The sequence below is a fragment of the Protopterus annectens genome, chromosome 11.part0 (assembly GCF_019279795.1).
Source record: "Protopterus annectens isolate FY-2018-M chromosome 11.part0, PAN1.0, whole genome shotgun sequence".
Taxonomy (NCBI): Eukaryota; Metazoa; Chordata; order Ceratodontiformes; family Protopteridae; genus Protopterus; species Protopterus annectens.
Genome location: NC_056745.1, coordinates 815,412,460 through 815,430,174, shown reverse-complemented (window position 1 = coordinate 815,430,174; position 17,715 = coordinate 815,412,460). Strand labels below are relative to the sequence as shown.

The window sequence follows — 17,715 nt, the reverse complement described above, 5'->3', positions numbered from 1 at the left end:
TAAATATAAACTCCCTCCAGGTAAAGATAGAAGCACCAGATAACAAGGTGCATCTCTCATGCAGATCAGCTCATTCATCCCTTTGCATGAGGTAACTTGCAACAGAGTATCATTTTAGTCAACTACGACATAAAACGTGTGTGTTATATTTCAGCTGTGCTGCATTGAGATTGCACCATGTAAACTTTATTTTTCTTCTTCTGATTATTATTATTATTATTATGCTGCTCAAACAGTAACTCATTTTTGTGTGCGTTTCCACTGTTTACTTGACCACGTTTCTGCTTACTTAAGATAATGGATTTTATGTTAGGAGAGAAAATATGCAGAAATTACCCAAGTCAAACAGCAGATGGCAGTGTAAATCTACAAGCTCTTCCTTTGGCTTTACTGTGCCAGTTTTATCTCCTGTATTTGCTAAATGGCTTTATGCTGACAGTCTCAATAAGTCCATATTTTCATGCTATTCAGTATGTAAATCCAGGACACCACTTGCTTGGCAAGATTATTTAATCTCCATATTGTTGAGGCATGGCATGCTGAAGTTCTATAAAAACATCATATACAACTACTGTGCTCATTTTAAAGTGCTGAAAAACATCTGAATGATTCTTTTAATTCATTATCCTACGAGTCCTTGAATTCTTAGCAACATCTTACTGTTCTTTTAGACTAAAAGTTTATCATGTATGTATGAACACATGTATAAAATCTTGGATCACAAATTATAAAATATTATGCCTAATATTCATTCAGTAAACGGCAAAGAAATTTCTCACTTTCTTTAATAAATGCATTTTGCAAGCAAAACTATCTCATATATTTAGCAGGTGTCACCACAATAATTTATTTATTTATTGTGAATATGTGCATCCTATATGTAGTTAAAACAGCTCAGACTTTGGGCTTTCCAAAATGTTGCCCATAATTAATCTCCCAGAGGTTCTAGGCCAAATGTCAGACCCACACCTCTCTATCATTTACAGTTTCAGAGAATGGCCAGATTATCGCTTTATATTTTTATTTTGTCCCTCATAAAATTTATGTTTTTTGGCAAACATGGAGGAAAAAAGCCACTAAACAATGACAGACATTTGACTTTCAGACTTTATATCCTTCAAAAATGCATGCCAGTGTAAAACCTGCTATTCTATTAACGTTCAATGTTTATGAGAGCAATATGTAAAACCTATCCCTGATTATGGCCTTTGCCATGCTTCATTTTTGGTTGTGTCCATAATTGTGCTAAGAGACTGAGACATGTTTTCAGACCTCAAAATTCCCAGGTTTCTGAAAAGAAGTCCTTCCTTTCTCTGTTGCTTCTTTTACAAATCACTGAAGTACTGGGTAAGTGTGGGAACTCAAGTCCCATATGCATGTGCAGTACATCAAAAAAAAACAACAGGATACACAGCAGAAGTAGAACCCCACAACACTGTTATACAGATACATTATTTAAGAAAAGTAAGTCATTTTTTCTTAAATAATGTTATTGTATAATAGCAATAACCAATTCCGTGGTGTGGTATATTGAAGATTTACCCAAAGTTGCCTTTATTTAATCACTCAGGCTTCACCCTCATGATTACGCCACAACAACCATGGGTAAATCTTCAATATACCACACCAATGTTGTTGGTTATTGCAATATTAGATAGAAAATGTGTGTCAGACATGTATTGCCTATTATTCTGATGCTTTCAGTGCCTACATTAGCCCTTGTTAATTATTTTCTATTCTATCATTTTATTTTCAAGAATAAAGAGGATTTTTGCAAAGAAGGATTTTCACAGCATATCTCCCTGCTACCTTTTACTATTAAAATATTAGAAAAAATTATGTACCAGTTTCTGAATAAAATGGTTTACTGTCAATAGCAGTGGTAATATCTCTGCCTCCCAGCTCCAGAGTTTTATGTGCAATCCCAGTCACTCTCTGTATGAAGTTTGTTTATACTTCTTGTGCCTTGGTGGGGTTCCCTGGTGTACCTGTTTCCCCCACCTTCCAAATGCATACTAGTTGACTGGCTATGCTAAATAGTTTTCATATCTGTTGTATCTATCCTTGACCTTGTGGTCTGAGTCGTGGCTGAAAAAGGTCTGTAAAACAGCCCACTTCCTCAGATAGATGGATAGATGGATGAATATGGCTTCACCAAAGAAAGAGCGTGATGACTGCATTGCAGATGCTCATGACACTTCCTTCTACAGCTGATCAGATTTTATTAACAGGGTCTCTTTTTCTGGATCTGATCAAATCCTTCAGTGTTATGTCATGTATAACATTTAAGCACATTATGCAGTATCAACAGTGGACAAACTTCTTTAGCTTGGTTCACAGACTACTTGACCAAGGGTCATTGTAGATGGATACTACCACCTCTGTTATCTATTTATGAATTGATTAAATTGATTATCTGCAGATCCTCACCAACTCAGCATACCACTGAAAGTAATTAACTTTTGATAAATTCCAAAAATGAGTAAGAATGTGCATATGGGACAACACCCAGAATCATATCCCATCCACACTGTCCAGTTTAGTTGTTACAGGTAAAATGTTAGAAAATAGCTTTGCTTTTACATACTCAGGAATCTGGTTATATCCCATAGCATCCTTACAGAATGATGTGTGATATAGTAACATCTGTATAAACTGCATGCGTGGTTTTGCTGGAGGTTATCAAAATGATCACTATGAGCATAGTTAACCTTTGCAAAAGGGTACAAATTACATATGCTCTTCACCTAATAGTATACTAGGCATTCATACTGCCAAACAAACATATAGACTCTACAAATGTATTGTGAGGAGCAGATTAATGCTGTTGACTGCAGGATAGAATATCCATGTGGCATGCTAAAAATAAGAAATTAACTTCCAGTTTAAGATGCAAAAAAATTGCCATATTTATCCATGAATAAACTACAAAAAGAAAATTCCTATCCAATATAATTTGCAAGCTTATTTAAAGGACAGTACAGTATACCAAGTCAAACTAAAAGAGTAATACTGCATTCTAAATACTTTGCCCTCTAACACAGGACAGATTGCCAGTCATATTTATTCAACCAGTTATGCCAAAAACTGTTATCCTACTGATGGATGAAGATTAAACTCTCGAGTTTCAGTTGCCAGAGTTTTAATTCACTAGCAATCAGGGTTCCTCCATAGGAAATCACTGTCAGTGTGTAGTGCTGGAAGTGATTTCCTTTTGGGAGGAATTTCCCCCTTGTTTGAGTTAATGCAACCATGGAGTTTCTATAAGTTCTGGGGGTGTAGGATGCTTGCAAGTCACTTTGTAGGTGTAGGGGGCATGAAAATCACACTGGGGTGAAGGGGGCTTGCCTTAATGTAGAAAATCACTTTAAAAAGTGCTTTATAACAGTTTTTCGGCAAATTTGACATTTGTTTACTGGGAAAGTCTAACTTGGAACAAAGTCAATTTTCAGCAAGACCCAGGCAGAAATGCTTGAGATGCATGTCTTTGTAATGTTGGAGGAAACCGGAGCACCCAGAGGAAACTCACACAAACACAAGGAGGAAGTGCAAACTCCACACAGAAGGCATCCCTGCCAAGAATCAAACTAGAGAACCTCTTGTTGTGAGGTGACAATGCTACTGCTGCACAACTGCACCATCCAAATGCAGTTTGAGAATTCCTGTCTTCAATATATTCACTTTCTTCCTCTCACAGAAGTGCCAAAAACGTTATATTATTCATATATTCACTTTTTGCATTCATTATCTCATTACTCACATTGAGGAAGGTGATGCCTATCTTGGCACTCAATGAGAGCAAGGCAGAGAAATTAATTCTGGAGATAGTGCCAGTCAGAAAATACATCATACACCTTCATACATGACATGTTAACCTAAGAACAATTTATAGGATTTTCAATTTATCTTTGATATCTATGCAGTGTGTGAAGAAACTGGATTAAAAGCTAAAATGTCATAAGGATGTCATTCAAATACAGTAGAAAGATACCACAGCCAAGCATTTCTCAAATGGTAAGGCATTCTCCCTGATGAGGCCTACAACTGATTCAGGGGAGACCCAAGCAAGTCTGAAAGTCTGCACTTAAAAAGTTAAATATGCAATATAGTTTCTGTATGTGATCTGAAAAATGCAGGAGACAATAGCAAATAAATATGTATGCTTGACTGAAAACATGTATCTGCATGGGCAAAGAACTTTTCTGCTGTTTCACAGCCAGTTCATCATTTGCATTTCCATTCCTGAACGAGAGACATAATTGTTAGGAAAGTCTACTGTCTGGCACTCATGCATGTAGTTCCCCAAGATCAGTGAGCAGTGTTATTCTTTTTCAAATGGAATACTCCCTCCTGTCCACTGTTTGAAAAATATAGACTGCTACTTCAGCTTCCCAATCCAATCCATGTTTGTCATGCAACATTGAAAAGATGTGTTAATTGCAACACCCAAAACTGGCCAGCTCTTTCATCATTTCCAAGTGTATGTCATCCGCACCCATTGCATTGCCATACAAAAAAAAACACTTTAAAATCATGTAATGATCTCACCTATAGATAGTTGCTATTTGTTCTTGCTGCTAGTACTGACTGCATGTGTCCTGTTAACTTGGAGAAGGTATATAACCATATACCTTGGAATTTCATGTGAGAAGTAATTCCTACCCACTGCTACGTCTGTGTGCCGTTTCATCCTTGTATATGAAGAACAAGAATTCTGTCTATATTCTCAGCATTAAATCATAACACACTCAGTGTGTGTTGTCTCCTTCCTGTTTGGGTATCTATGGAAAATAGTCAAAGCACAACCAAGCACTGTAATGTATCCATCCTGGGCACATGACAGTTACATCTTTGAAACAAACACACAGGCATTTAAATTAGAAGATGTTTAATAAAAAGTTAAGTCCTTTCCTTCCAAAAGTGATCCGAACTTCAGAACAACTCTAGAATGAACTGTGAGTGTTTAAAAAAGTAATGAATAATCACATGATACTAGAGCTACAGTCCGAACACAATGACAATGACTCCAAACAATTAAAATTAGAACATATATACCATATTTGTACAACTAAATTACAAAATGAATGTGCTGAGAATTATTTCAAACATTTAATATTAATCTTCTCAAAGAGTTCTAGACGTTTTTTAACTTCTTATAAAAGCTACCAACATACTCCTCTCATACTAACTGGTCAGCTATGAAAAAAATATGTTCCAGCTAGTTTATTAGAGGTAGCACTTGTTGATGTATATTTGATAGTCATCAATGTTTGTTTCAGATTTTTTTTTTTACATAAAGCTATGGGCTAGCTAGCAATGACCCTGACTATATCATAATTTCACTACAGTCAATGATTAGGCCAGCAAAGCTACTTTTAAAATAGTTGTCTTATGAATTGGTAACTTTAAAAGGAAGACTAGTAACCAGTCTAGAGGGAACATGATGTCCCTCTTATTAATGTCTTCAGTAGCTACTAACATTATCTGACTTCTCCAGTACCCTCTGCTTATGAGTAAGTTAACTAAAGCCCATACTTCATCCTTAAATATTTTCTTGAATGTAGGCATTCTGGTTGCCCATATAAATAAACTGAAGCCCAGAGGTAAGTGACTCTTGAATAGCCACATTACTAAGAGGGCAATAATACTGGAAGGGGATATACAGCCAAATCCTGGACCCTCTCATCTAACACCAGACCCCATCAGATCAGCTGCTACACATCCTGTCTAACCACCTAGAACTTAAAGTACATCACAGTAACCTAAGAAGTTTCAATAACAAAATAATGGCTTACATAGCCCACTACTCCCCCAATCTCTTCATAGTCACATAAACCTAGTTCTAGCCAATCACCAAATATATAGAAATACTCCCACCAGGTTAAAATATACCCAGATAGAATCAACAAAAAATCAGGTGGAGTTGCTCTAAATTACATGATCAGACACCCCAAACAGCCCCTCAAGGTTCATCACTTTAATACAGTAACACAGAAACTACAAAAAAGAAACTTTTACTTCCATCCTGCTCCAGATAAGCTGGGCTCCATGTAAAACTCTTTATTTTGATGAAGCAGTAGACACATTTAATATAATACTTCCTAATATCCTGGCAAAGCAAGCACCATTAAGAACCAAAAGCATTAAAAACAAACCGTCCCCTTGGTTAACTAAAAAAAAAGCAACTCATGCAACTTGGAGATACAGCCTTGAAGTCTTGGCTGCAAACTAAGTATTAAACATCCCTGCAATACTGTAGGGAGTTAGGAAATCATAGCAAACATATAAAACAGGACAAAAAAGCATTATTAAATCAACACCCAAAATTCATCAACAAAAATCAAAAAAACTTTCTGGAAATCGATAAAGACATAGCTTAATCCTGGAAAATCAACCCAACCCAGCCCATCCTCAACCAATAACTCCCAAGGCATTGCTTCATAGTTTAACAGATATTTTATAAATATAGTGACTTTCCTCCTACAAAACAATTACAATTCAGCCATCGTACCTCAACCATTGCAGCTGCAGCAGAGCTTCATACAGCGATGCTCATAGCTTTGAAGTAATTTCTTGGGAACATTTCGTTTTTTATGGTTCTGAAACTTGCACTGAATCTCGTACTTCTAATAGGACAGTAGAGCAAACAAAGCAAGCTGTTGGTAAATCTATATCACTTATATAACTAAACAATATTTATTACTGCTAAAGTTTAATTACTTTTCAAAATAATGCAATTACATTATGGAAGTTTATTTTTTTTATGTGTGCTTTCACTGGCTGGAGTCTATAGGGATGGATTAGTGATGTACTTTGCAAACATATGCTCCAGAACATAAGGGCATTTGCACAGTCCATTTCTTTAAATACTGCAACTGTCTTTCTCTGCTATTTTGTGAGCAATGGCTAAGTAACTAATGCTAAAGCATTGCATGTTGGCACCTGTCTTTGTTCTGGTGTGTGACAGCAAAATGAACAAATAGCATTATTTTCACTGATTTGAGTATTTTTTTTGACAATTCAGTCTTTTGAGTACTAAGATGATTTATTGTTGCTTATACATTTTAATAGTTATAAGACTGCATTGTAAAATGACTGATACACTTTAGAAGAAACATTACTCATATATCCCAGCATCCCATATGACAGCTGTGTCCTTATGTCTCCTTACTAATGCCCCTGAGATAAGTCAGTAGGTGGAATCAGGCCAAGTTTCCCTGATGAATGCCAGCTCAGTGCCATGTAGAATATTTGATACTTTTCCAGAACTGTTCCTGATAGACCTAGAGTTTGAGTATACTACGGTGGTCTGAGTCATAAGAGAACAGGTTTAATGACCTGTCTCTTGAGAAGGAACCTCTCACATAAATCTGTGTCATGCTTTTGTCTGTGGTGGAAAATACAGAGCACCTAAATAGGACAATGCCCAGATATTATATGCCCCTGATACCAGCAGTGACAAGAGTCATGGCTATACTTTTGTGACTACCTGGTGTGCTGCAGGTGCTGACAGTGCTAACAAGTAGCTGGAGAGGACAGATGACATCAAAGAGAAAAGACCTGGTACTGACACTATCGAAAACAGCTCTTGATTCAATAGAGTGAGGTCCAAACAAATTAATAATCTGTTAGCAATTAGGAAATGTAAAAATGAAATAATAGAAGAGATATATTAAAACAGAAAGAAAATAAGAAATGAAGAAAATACTATCCAAAAGGAAAATTTATAAAAGCTCAGTATAAAAGTAAGAGGTTGAAAAATAATAATAAAATGAAACTAATATTACCAGTGTCAAAATGTCCAGAGCAAGCAACCATCAATGATGGAGTCAGAAGGGCCATCAAAATAGCAACATGCTAATTTTGAAAAGTCATTTAAAATTCTTCAAGGGTCCTACCTGCAAGCCAGTCTGACTCTAGCATGGGAGCCAACTAAGATTCAGTAGCAGGGCAGGTAGTAAACATAAGACAAGGGCAGCTAAAACCTTAATAAAAAGGCAGAGAAGTCCATCCCATTCAGGTCAAGTAAAATGTCCATAAAAGTAGACAAAAGTAGCAATCCGCAAAAATAAAGAACAAGAACCAATGAAAATGACATGGAATTAAAGACCAAAGGGGGGCAGGCTACATTCGGGAGTTCCCAGAAGCAAAGATCTGCAAAAAAGAACCAGTTCACATTCACTGCCAAAATACCAAGGTGGGCCCTACACAAGAATCATAGAAGGACGACTCCACAAGCCAGAAATTTTCCAGATTACGTTGCAGCAAAACTCACATAATTCAGCTTCACAGCATTTCTAAGCTTTATGGGCTATGGATCCTCAGTAGTTACCTTTCAACAATATCTAACATAATCAGGTCCAGATCTGAACAGCCAGAAAATTCACTCCTTTATGTTAAAACAGTCCAGGAAAAGTAAACAATGTTTATATATATATACATATATATATATACAGAGAGAGGCAGAGAGAGAGAAACAAACAGTTACAGGCAGTTTCAAATCCATCGTGCCTTATGCATTACAATACTTTTGCAATGACTCTCTGGAATACTTGCAAACCCTTGCAATGACTCTCTGGAATACTTGCAAACCCAAGGTGCAGAGCCAAGTTTATAGTTAAAAGCATACTACATGTTATTGTACACTGTTCACTGTTCCACTGCAATATCAATCAGAAATTATCAGCAAACCCTGAGAATGGGAAAGGAAGGTACTACTGCAAACTTGGAAAATAACGTAGCATGAAGCATTCCAGCATGGTAGGTAGCATTTGCAAGATTTGTGCTCAAAAGTGATTACATCACTGAAGCCAGAAAAGTGGAAGATCTAAGTCCAAATAGTCCAAACAATGTAAATTGCACACGTTTCCAGCAAAATACAATGAGATGCATAAAAAACAAGGTAAACTAAGGCTGGCTGACAGTACAGGATCCCAGTATGCCACTACTAATTACATGTGCAAGAAATAGCTCAAAGCTACATAAAAAGCTCAAAAGCATTTACATCTCAAATCCTCTGAACATATCCTGTCTGTAAAACATAGAAGAATAAACAACTTTTACTGTTACCGCTTCTCTGTTTTTGGTTATAAAACAACTCTGTTCTGCATAATGTATGCCACATATCTAATGGCCTTGACCCCCTTTTTAATGCGCATCATTTCCATGTCTCCAAGTTCAAGTTTATTTAAATGCTTCAACCTAAGAATGAACAGAAAGCCAACTGACAAGCCTTCTGTCACTTATTTCTTGCAATCACTTCATTTTCTAACCCATTAAAATCCTGCAAATCAGAAGACAAAGTCTTCTGGACAAAGCCTAAAATAAAGGGGGGGGGGCCAAAAATAGGGATAGATTTTAAATATTACTCTTATAAATACAGAAAGTTGCAAGAATAACAAGATTTGTGTTAGCATGCATTTTCCGAAGGATATGAAGTCTAAAAATCAAATGAATTGCATTATTTATTGACAACAATCCTCAGTGATTTGCCAGAAAAGCACAAATTTTATGAGGCACAGACCAAAAATATGAGGTAAAATCTGGACATTCTGCAAAAATCTGGAGAGTTTCCAATATCATATTTACCAAGACAACAAGCTTCCCTGCACCTACCATATGCCCCACACTCTACCCTTACTTATATGTATTAACTCTATACTCACGCACACATGAGGTAAGAGTGCATACCTCATTTAGCAGTAGATATAACACTGGGGACCACTCATGTCAACTGAATGCATTTGAACACTGCAGCATTCAGTGAAAAGGCCTTTGGACCACATGAAACACTCAGAACACAACTAGAGTACTTAAACCTTCAAATTCTTTCCTGTGACCCCTCAGATTACTGAAAAAATTGTACTAAAAACATCTTTTATGTAAGGGAGCTGCACCTCCCAGACTCCTTGTTTATTATATATACCGATTCTGAGACCACACTACAGTAACAAAAGGGCAAAATCAGCCCCCCCACACACACACACACATACACACGCACACACAAATACACACACCTGTACACTAAATCTGTCGCTAACCTTCTACCATGACCCTAAAGCACTGTCTCACACACCACTGTCTATCCTTTTTAACTAAAACCTAAAATACACACATTCACAGACAAACTCCCAGCCACACCACTTTGCCCAGACTCCCAGTTACTTTATTTTTTTTCCACTGTGATTTTACTGCAGCTTGATGAAAGATGAATCACTGATAGCACAAAGCCTGTCTAGTTGTTTCTGTGGGGAGCTGTATGCTCTACCAAGTGTGATATGACCTTGGGTGATTGAGAGATGTCATATGGATATGGATATGTAAATGTATATATTTAAGCATATCTGTATTTATATATCTATATCTATCCATCTACATGTGTGTATATAATATGACTATATCATGTAGGAAACATCAAACATCAACAGAAAATAGCTAAAAAAAGTTCAAATAACTAAAGTCTGAAGCACTGAAGTATAGCTTAAAATAACAAATAAAGTGTTTTCGCAGGGGAGGCAGGCCTCCTGCACACCCCAAATGACGGCACATTCTCAATATCCCCCAAACTTAAATATATTAAATCCACAATTGCACCAACTTGACATAAAGTAAAAAAGAACTTCCCATAAAATGAGATGAATACCCACACTTCTCAACTTGTTTACACAACAAATCAGAAAAGTGAAAACTTTTGGAACTTGGGAACTAACTTTGGGTGGCATGATGCCAGGCAATCTTCTTGGGCTAGGCTTATATAGGCTACAGGGGAATTAGCCTAATAGACACCTATAAACCTATGAACCTAAGATGCAAATACCCAAAATCACTTTTAAAATATTTTAAATGCAATTCAACTTCATAAAATTTACTTCTAAGAAAACTCTTTTCACATCACCATTTATTTAAATACAGTACATGAATGAAACTAAACCAACATTTATGCAGATGGAGCAAAATAGCTTTCACTTAAAATCCCTTCATTCAAGTCTTTATACGCTCACAAATATTTGGTCTTATGTGCATTTCCACATAAAGACAGTACTATATACATAGATGTAAATAGACAGATATATCTAGATAACATATAATTTGTCTCATACTCTTAATATGTAACATTATATCTAAAGTAATGCAGTACTTTGATTTTTTTATTGATTACATCCTTTGTCTTTTTTTTAAAGCAGCTTGAATTTCATTTTATTATTTTTTTTAAAGCAGCTTGTATTTTCATTTTATTTATTTATTTATTTGTTTATTTATCTTTTTGATGAGGTAATCAAAGTCACAAAAAATCCTTTTTAAAGGAGTTTCAGTGATGACTCCAGAAGAGAGAATTGCTTTATAAAATGCAAATCATTTTTATAGATTATGATGCATTTAACAGAATTTAATGTCTGTTTACTGAGACTAAACTAATTTAGACATAAAAATCTTTCTATTTCAGCCATGCTTTCTAGATGGGCAACAAATCTCCACTGTGTCTATATATATATATATATATATATATATATATATATATATATATATATATATATATATGTATATATATATATATATATATACATATATATGTAATATGCAGTCTGCTTACACAGAATGTCTAGCACTTTCAATATAAAACCTGCATGAGTTAGCAAATCCTTGTGTGATTGATTCTCAAGAATGAAATATCTTGATAAGCTGAACAACAACTGATGGATGCTAAATACGAAGAGATTGTATGGTAACCATTTGAAATGTCAGGAGCTGTCAGAGTGAGCACCAAAACCGAGAGTGAAAATGGACTTTCATATATTAAGTCCAAAATGGTCATTTCTCAGAATATTCCCTTTCCTTCAAGGTATAGTGATGTTGGAGTAAGTACATATACGTTTATGGGTGTGGGCGGGCTTGCCCTCTATCAGAAAGAAGTTTAAAGCAGAAAAGTGATGTTCAAGATTTGCTCTTTTACAGTTCGGAACTTTTTCTGTCTCCCGGCAGTCAGTATTTGGAGTGCTGACATTTCAATAGGAACCTGATTGCATTACTGCAGAGCACAGGCAGTGACGACTTGTCCAGTGGAGATGTCTTTTTAATACGTTCTTTAGAGAATTGATGATTCAGATTGCAGTAGGGACGAAGTTATGCATCCAGTGAAGAGTGACACAAATGCCCTATTCTGGATGCTTTGTGGGATCTGGGCACTTGTGTTTTACTTTCATATTCAGAACTTAGGGGTCTTAGTGCATCATGTTAACAAATGATGACCAATGAACTTACAGCAGCCCAAAGGAAGTTTAAAGGTACAAGTACAGGTACAGGCATAAGAGATTCATTAGAAGTCTATCCTGTTTAAACAGCAGGGATATGACAGTGCTGTTTATTGAAGCTTGTCCAATGAACATTTCAACAAAAAGTTAATGTATGCATTTCACTTCCAGTTTACACATGTACTAAAGGGCATTTATATTTTCCAGAATATTTGCATATGGGACACGATTGCTTAATATGATCCCTCAAAGTGATCTTCCTTCTATATTTGCACCAGGATTGTTGGATACTAGTCAACCTACAGGATTTGTACTTCAGGTAAGTGATACTTCTAGGGCTGGTAAGTACATCTTTCATTATATGTTAGCAATACTTCTTAGTAAAGTGGATGCTTCTTTGTTTTCATTTGAACTAGTAAAACAACATGTGGGTTTAGTCCAAACTTACTAGAAAGTGTGATATATATTTTAAACTAAACAAAAAAAATCAGAAATGACGGACTCTAGTGAAAATTAGTATACATTTAAGAAGAAATCTGACTTTGCCAAGGCATATTCTGAAACAGTACTATCTGTTGATTTTTTAACCAGAATTCAGTCCGTAGCTATTTTTATGACTGCCTGGCAATGTTCACAGACAGCTTTTGCAGCATTAAAGACCATTTCATGATATTTTGCCTCTAATTTCTTGACAAACATTTTCCATACATTTCTAATAATTTGTCACTGCCTGGTCTGCTTACTTCAGAAGTAGCCTAAATTATTCATTATGAACTGCTGCTTTTTGAAACTGAAGGAATTCAAGGCAAGTCTCTTTACAGTTCCACAGAGATATTCAAAAGCCATACTTTTTATGAAAGATATAGGATTCTTATACTGTACTTGAAACTTCACAGGGAAAGTAATTATAAAAAGTGGACCAATGTTAACTTCTCATGTTCTTATCTACTTTATAATAGACGAGCAAATATTTCAAATCAAGGAAGAATCCAAATGTACTCTAGAAAATGTTCATTTGTCCCAGTCCCCTTCATTAAACACATCACACCAAATGACATTTGATGACCTTTATTAAACTTTCATAAACAAAACTTTGTTATTCAATATTTATAGCCATCCGATGTCCTACAAAAAAAAAAAAAAAAAAAAAAAAAAATACAAATAGGCAAATAAAATAAAGGAGTCCAAGATCTGGCAATTCCACTAACATCTGTACAGTTGAGAGGTCTACCACGACCCTACAGCCACTCCGGAACACACACAACATACAACAATCAAAAGCTGGTCAAATAACAGGTTTGCTCCAGCATACTTCCTGAAGGACATGAAGACTGCCATGCAAATGGAAAATAGGTGCATGACTGCTGAATCATACATCAATGCACTGCATGAGCACATACACAAGTCCATGGCACGAGCCATAACAAACAGAACCAAGATGCTCTCCTCCAAAAAATAGAAGCTAATCTTGTGGTCCCCCACCATAAACAAGCACTACAACAGAAGGAAAAAACTGTTGCAGAAAAGGGTGAAGTCTCAAGACTGGAAAAAACTCCTCTGTTAGCCTCAGCAAAAAACTGAGATCCATCATCAAATCCTCTAAAGCTAGCTATGAAAACAAAATTGCTGCAGATTCTAAAGACAACCACAAGACATTCTATAGTTATGTCATGAATCTACATGGCAATACTCAGATCTGCTCTGAGTTACAGCACAATGGCAATACATATACAGAACCAACTGATATTTCCAACACATTGGCTGATAGGTTCAGTGCGAACTTTACCCCCTTTTCATCCCCCTAAAGGGCCTATCACAATACCTGAGGAATGCCAAGTCCCTATTATCACAGCTACAGAGGTAAAAAGTGCACTGTCCAAAGCCAAGAATACAGCTTCCATGGGACTTGATAATATCCCTGGCTGTCTTCTACGTGAATTACAAAATGAACTGGCACCACACCTGAGTACTCTGTTCAATCACAGCCTCATTTCAGGCTTTGTTCCTACCGAATGGTACACTGCTATGGTCATCCCACTCCACAAAGGGGGAGCAAACTACCACTCCATTAGCCTGACAAGTCTGATATGTAAGGCTATGGAGTTCATCATCATGGACATTATAAATAAGGACATAGGGAATCTCCAAACTCTGAACCCCACACAGTATGGGTTTGTGAAAGGCAGAGCATGCCTGCTCAACCTGATAGACTTCTTTGAGTCTGTCTCCAAAGCTGTGGATGAGGGCAAGGTAGTTCACACAGCCTACCTAGATCTTACCAAGGCCCTCAGCACCATCCCTCACTCAGGAATCATAGATAGACTCACTAAACTAGGCATAAACCCCTATGCAATAAGATGGGTTGCCAACTGGCTCATTGATAGAGCACACACTATGAAAGTCGCGGACTCCAAATCTGACTACCGGCCAGTTACAAGTGGTGTCCCACAGGGATCAGTCCTCAGTCCTCTCCTGTTTGGCATCTACTTCTCTGAAGTTCAAGCCAACACAAAGGGACTCTGGCTGACCAAGTTCACAGATGATTGCAAACTGGGAGCCAGTATTGTTTCTCCAACTCAAAGGGTTGGGAGGGTGGCCTAAGGGTTGGAAGGGTGGCCTAATGGTTAAGATGTTTGCCTTACAAACACAAGGTGCAGGGTTTGAGTCTCACAAGGGATAATTGACTAGACTTACAATGGCTTGCAAGGGCAGTTAGCCTAGTACTAACCTATAACCTATGAACCTATGATGTAGCCATTCTACAAATAGGCCTCATTGACACCAATGACTGGTTCCAGAACCATGGCCTTAAGCTCAATGCCAAAAAGTGCATTGTCATTCCCTTTGGGAAAAAAATTGGTGCCCATGAACTACCATAGGCGGCAGTCCACTAAACACTGAAGGTGGGATAAGAGACCTGGGGACACAGGTTGACAGCAACCTCTCCTTTGATAACCACATTGCCACTGTAGTCAGAAAGTCCTTCTATGTGGCACATCTCATTACAAAAGGTTTCTCATCCAGGAAGAAAGAGATTGTAATCCCTCTGTACTCATCCCTCATTAGACCTATTATAGAATACAATGCACCATTTGGTATGTAACTCACTAGACACCTACAACAACTGAAAAGGCCACAAAAATACCTCACTAAGGGGATCTTAGGCCTTAGACACATGCCCTATACAGACAGACTAAAAAAACTCCAGCTATACTCTGTCTCTTATCACCTACTTAGAGGTGATCTCTGCTCGACCTACAAAGCCATGTCTGACCCAGAGCTGCTAGATATGCTCCACCTAAAGAAATCCCAATCCCTCCGTGCCACATGCTCCAGGGACCTTAAACTCATTACCTCAATAAACAGAACACGCTGGAGGGACAGGTTTCTAATCCAGAGACTTCCCATACTCTGAAACAAACTTCCCATTCACATCAAGCAGAGCCGTTCACTAGCCCTCTTTAAGAGAAATCTTGACGAGTTGGTGGGCAATAGGAAGTTCACCCCAGGGATCACTTCAGTGGCCTTGCTTGACAGAGGCACTGGGAACTAACTTTGGGCGGCATGATGCCAGGGAATCTTCTTGGGCTAGGCTTATATAGGCTCCGGGACCGTTAGCCTAGTACACACCTATGAACCTATGAACCTAGTCAGATGTCCGTTATTGCCTACCATAAATAGCTTCCATAACCCAAAAATTATGAACACAGACTTGAGGTCTGGCTAAACCACATGAACATTCAGGAAAATATTTACAACTAATTAGTAACATTACTTCTCACCACCCTCCCCCCTAACGTTACTGCCTCAGCATGCATTCACAAACAGCCATTGTTCCAAGTGCCTCATAGCCCATGAAACCCTCTATCTCCCCAGAAAACCAACAAACCAGTTCTTTTCATAGAAACTACATTGCCCACCTACATATAAACCCAAATCTCATTTTTTTTTTAGTAATATACTTATGAAGCATGTTCTTCACTAAAAAGGGTCTTTTTCCAGTATAGTTCAACAGTCAGCAAAATGTAGCAGATTAATAAATAAAATGTAATCTGCTCAAACTTAAAGTAAGCCTTACAAGTGGCAGTACACTCCACAAGCAAAGCACAAATAGCAACATTCTCCAATATGTCTACTTTTATAGGCCCAACAAGTTACCGGATCTGACTCATGAATTTTCTGTAGAGCATGCAACCTTAACATTACCTGCATGTCACTTTGTCCCATTCCGGACTTCAGTGACTAACCGCTGATTAGCCAAACCCACCACTTTAAAAACACTGTCAACACTGTGAGGTAAAATCTGGCCACTCCACAAAATCAGCACAATCAATGGTGTAGACACCGAATATGTCCATAGCCAACTAAAAAGAAATGACAGTGTTTCAACACTGGAAACACAATCCATGTGCTGAAACAGTCCCAGGAGCCTAAGCCCAAACTCGGATTCCCAAACAGAACCCCAATTGCAGCTACCAGCTACCAAATATGCCAGTTGAAATGAAGAAACCCCATGCAATCTACCTATTCTTTTTTCTCTTTTCTACTTTTTTTTTTTTTTAATGCATTGCATCGCGGCATTAGCGGCAGTAACCTCTCTCTCGCAGAACCCGGCCACTCTAAACTATGAATATTTTTGCAATTTCCCCTCTAGCTGTCAGTGACTACAGCCACAAACAAGAAGATCAACCTGAGCTAGGGCAAGTGCCTCTGTGAGCACAAATCTGTCTAGTTGAGCAACATGTTGCCCGTATTTCAACAAAACATCTCCTACTGGTCAGCAGTACTTCATGCATGCACCAGCCACTGCTATTCCTGGTCACCTAATAGCCCATGAAACCCTTCTAGCATCTGGCAGCCAAGTCTATTCAAAACTGCCCAATTACTATGCTGACACAAATAACCTTGTTCACAGCCTTTCAGTGATTCCGTGAAATGAAATTACAAAATCTTACCACCAACCAGCGAAAAGAAACCCTTGCAGCATCCTTAATTATCTCACAATGTTAACGTGAGCTCATTTTACTAATAACTTGAAATAGTTGTCACATAAAGACATAAAATAATCATCCCCTTAATGCTACTATCACCTTTGCTATACACCACCAACGACAGTACACACACCTGACATAGACACTCCTTGTCTTCCTAAGTAAATTCACTACTATGTCACTTAAAGCTCCAGAACAACAAGACCAGAAGAAGTGAGGAAAAAAAAATTAAGTAATCTACAGGCAAACCCAGCTCATCTAATCCCTACACCCACTGACTAAAAGCACTCCAAGGCATGCACCCACTGACCAAATGCAGGCCTACTTGTACCAGAGTATCTACAGGTCATCACGGACATGTGACTTCCAGTAGCAAGTTCACGCCAAATTGTGATTCCTTATTCAGTTACACTTGCATAAACCCCCTTAGGCCCCTCCCCACCCATACCTCATTTCCTCCCAAGCATCTCTCCTTC

General features: G+C 37.5%; 1 protein-coding gene across 1 annotated transcript in view; it reads left to right on the top strand.

The window, feature by feature from the left end:
- The window catches only part of PIK3C2G (phosphatidylinositol-4-phosphate 3-kinase catalytic subunit type 2 gamma), a 1,120,359-nt gene that overhangs the window by 53,616 nt on the left and 1,049,028 nt on the right, over window positions 1-17,715 (top strand). The window contains exon 3 of the mRNA XM_044087254.1: window positions 12,456-12,663. Coding sequence (XP_043943189.1) covers window positions 12,456-12,663 — 208 coding nt within the window. The remainder of the gene's footprint in view (window positions 1-12,455; window positions 12,664-17,715) is intronic.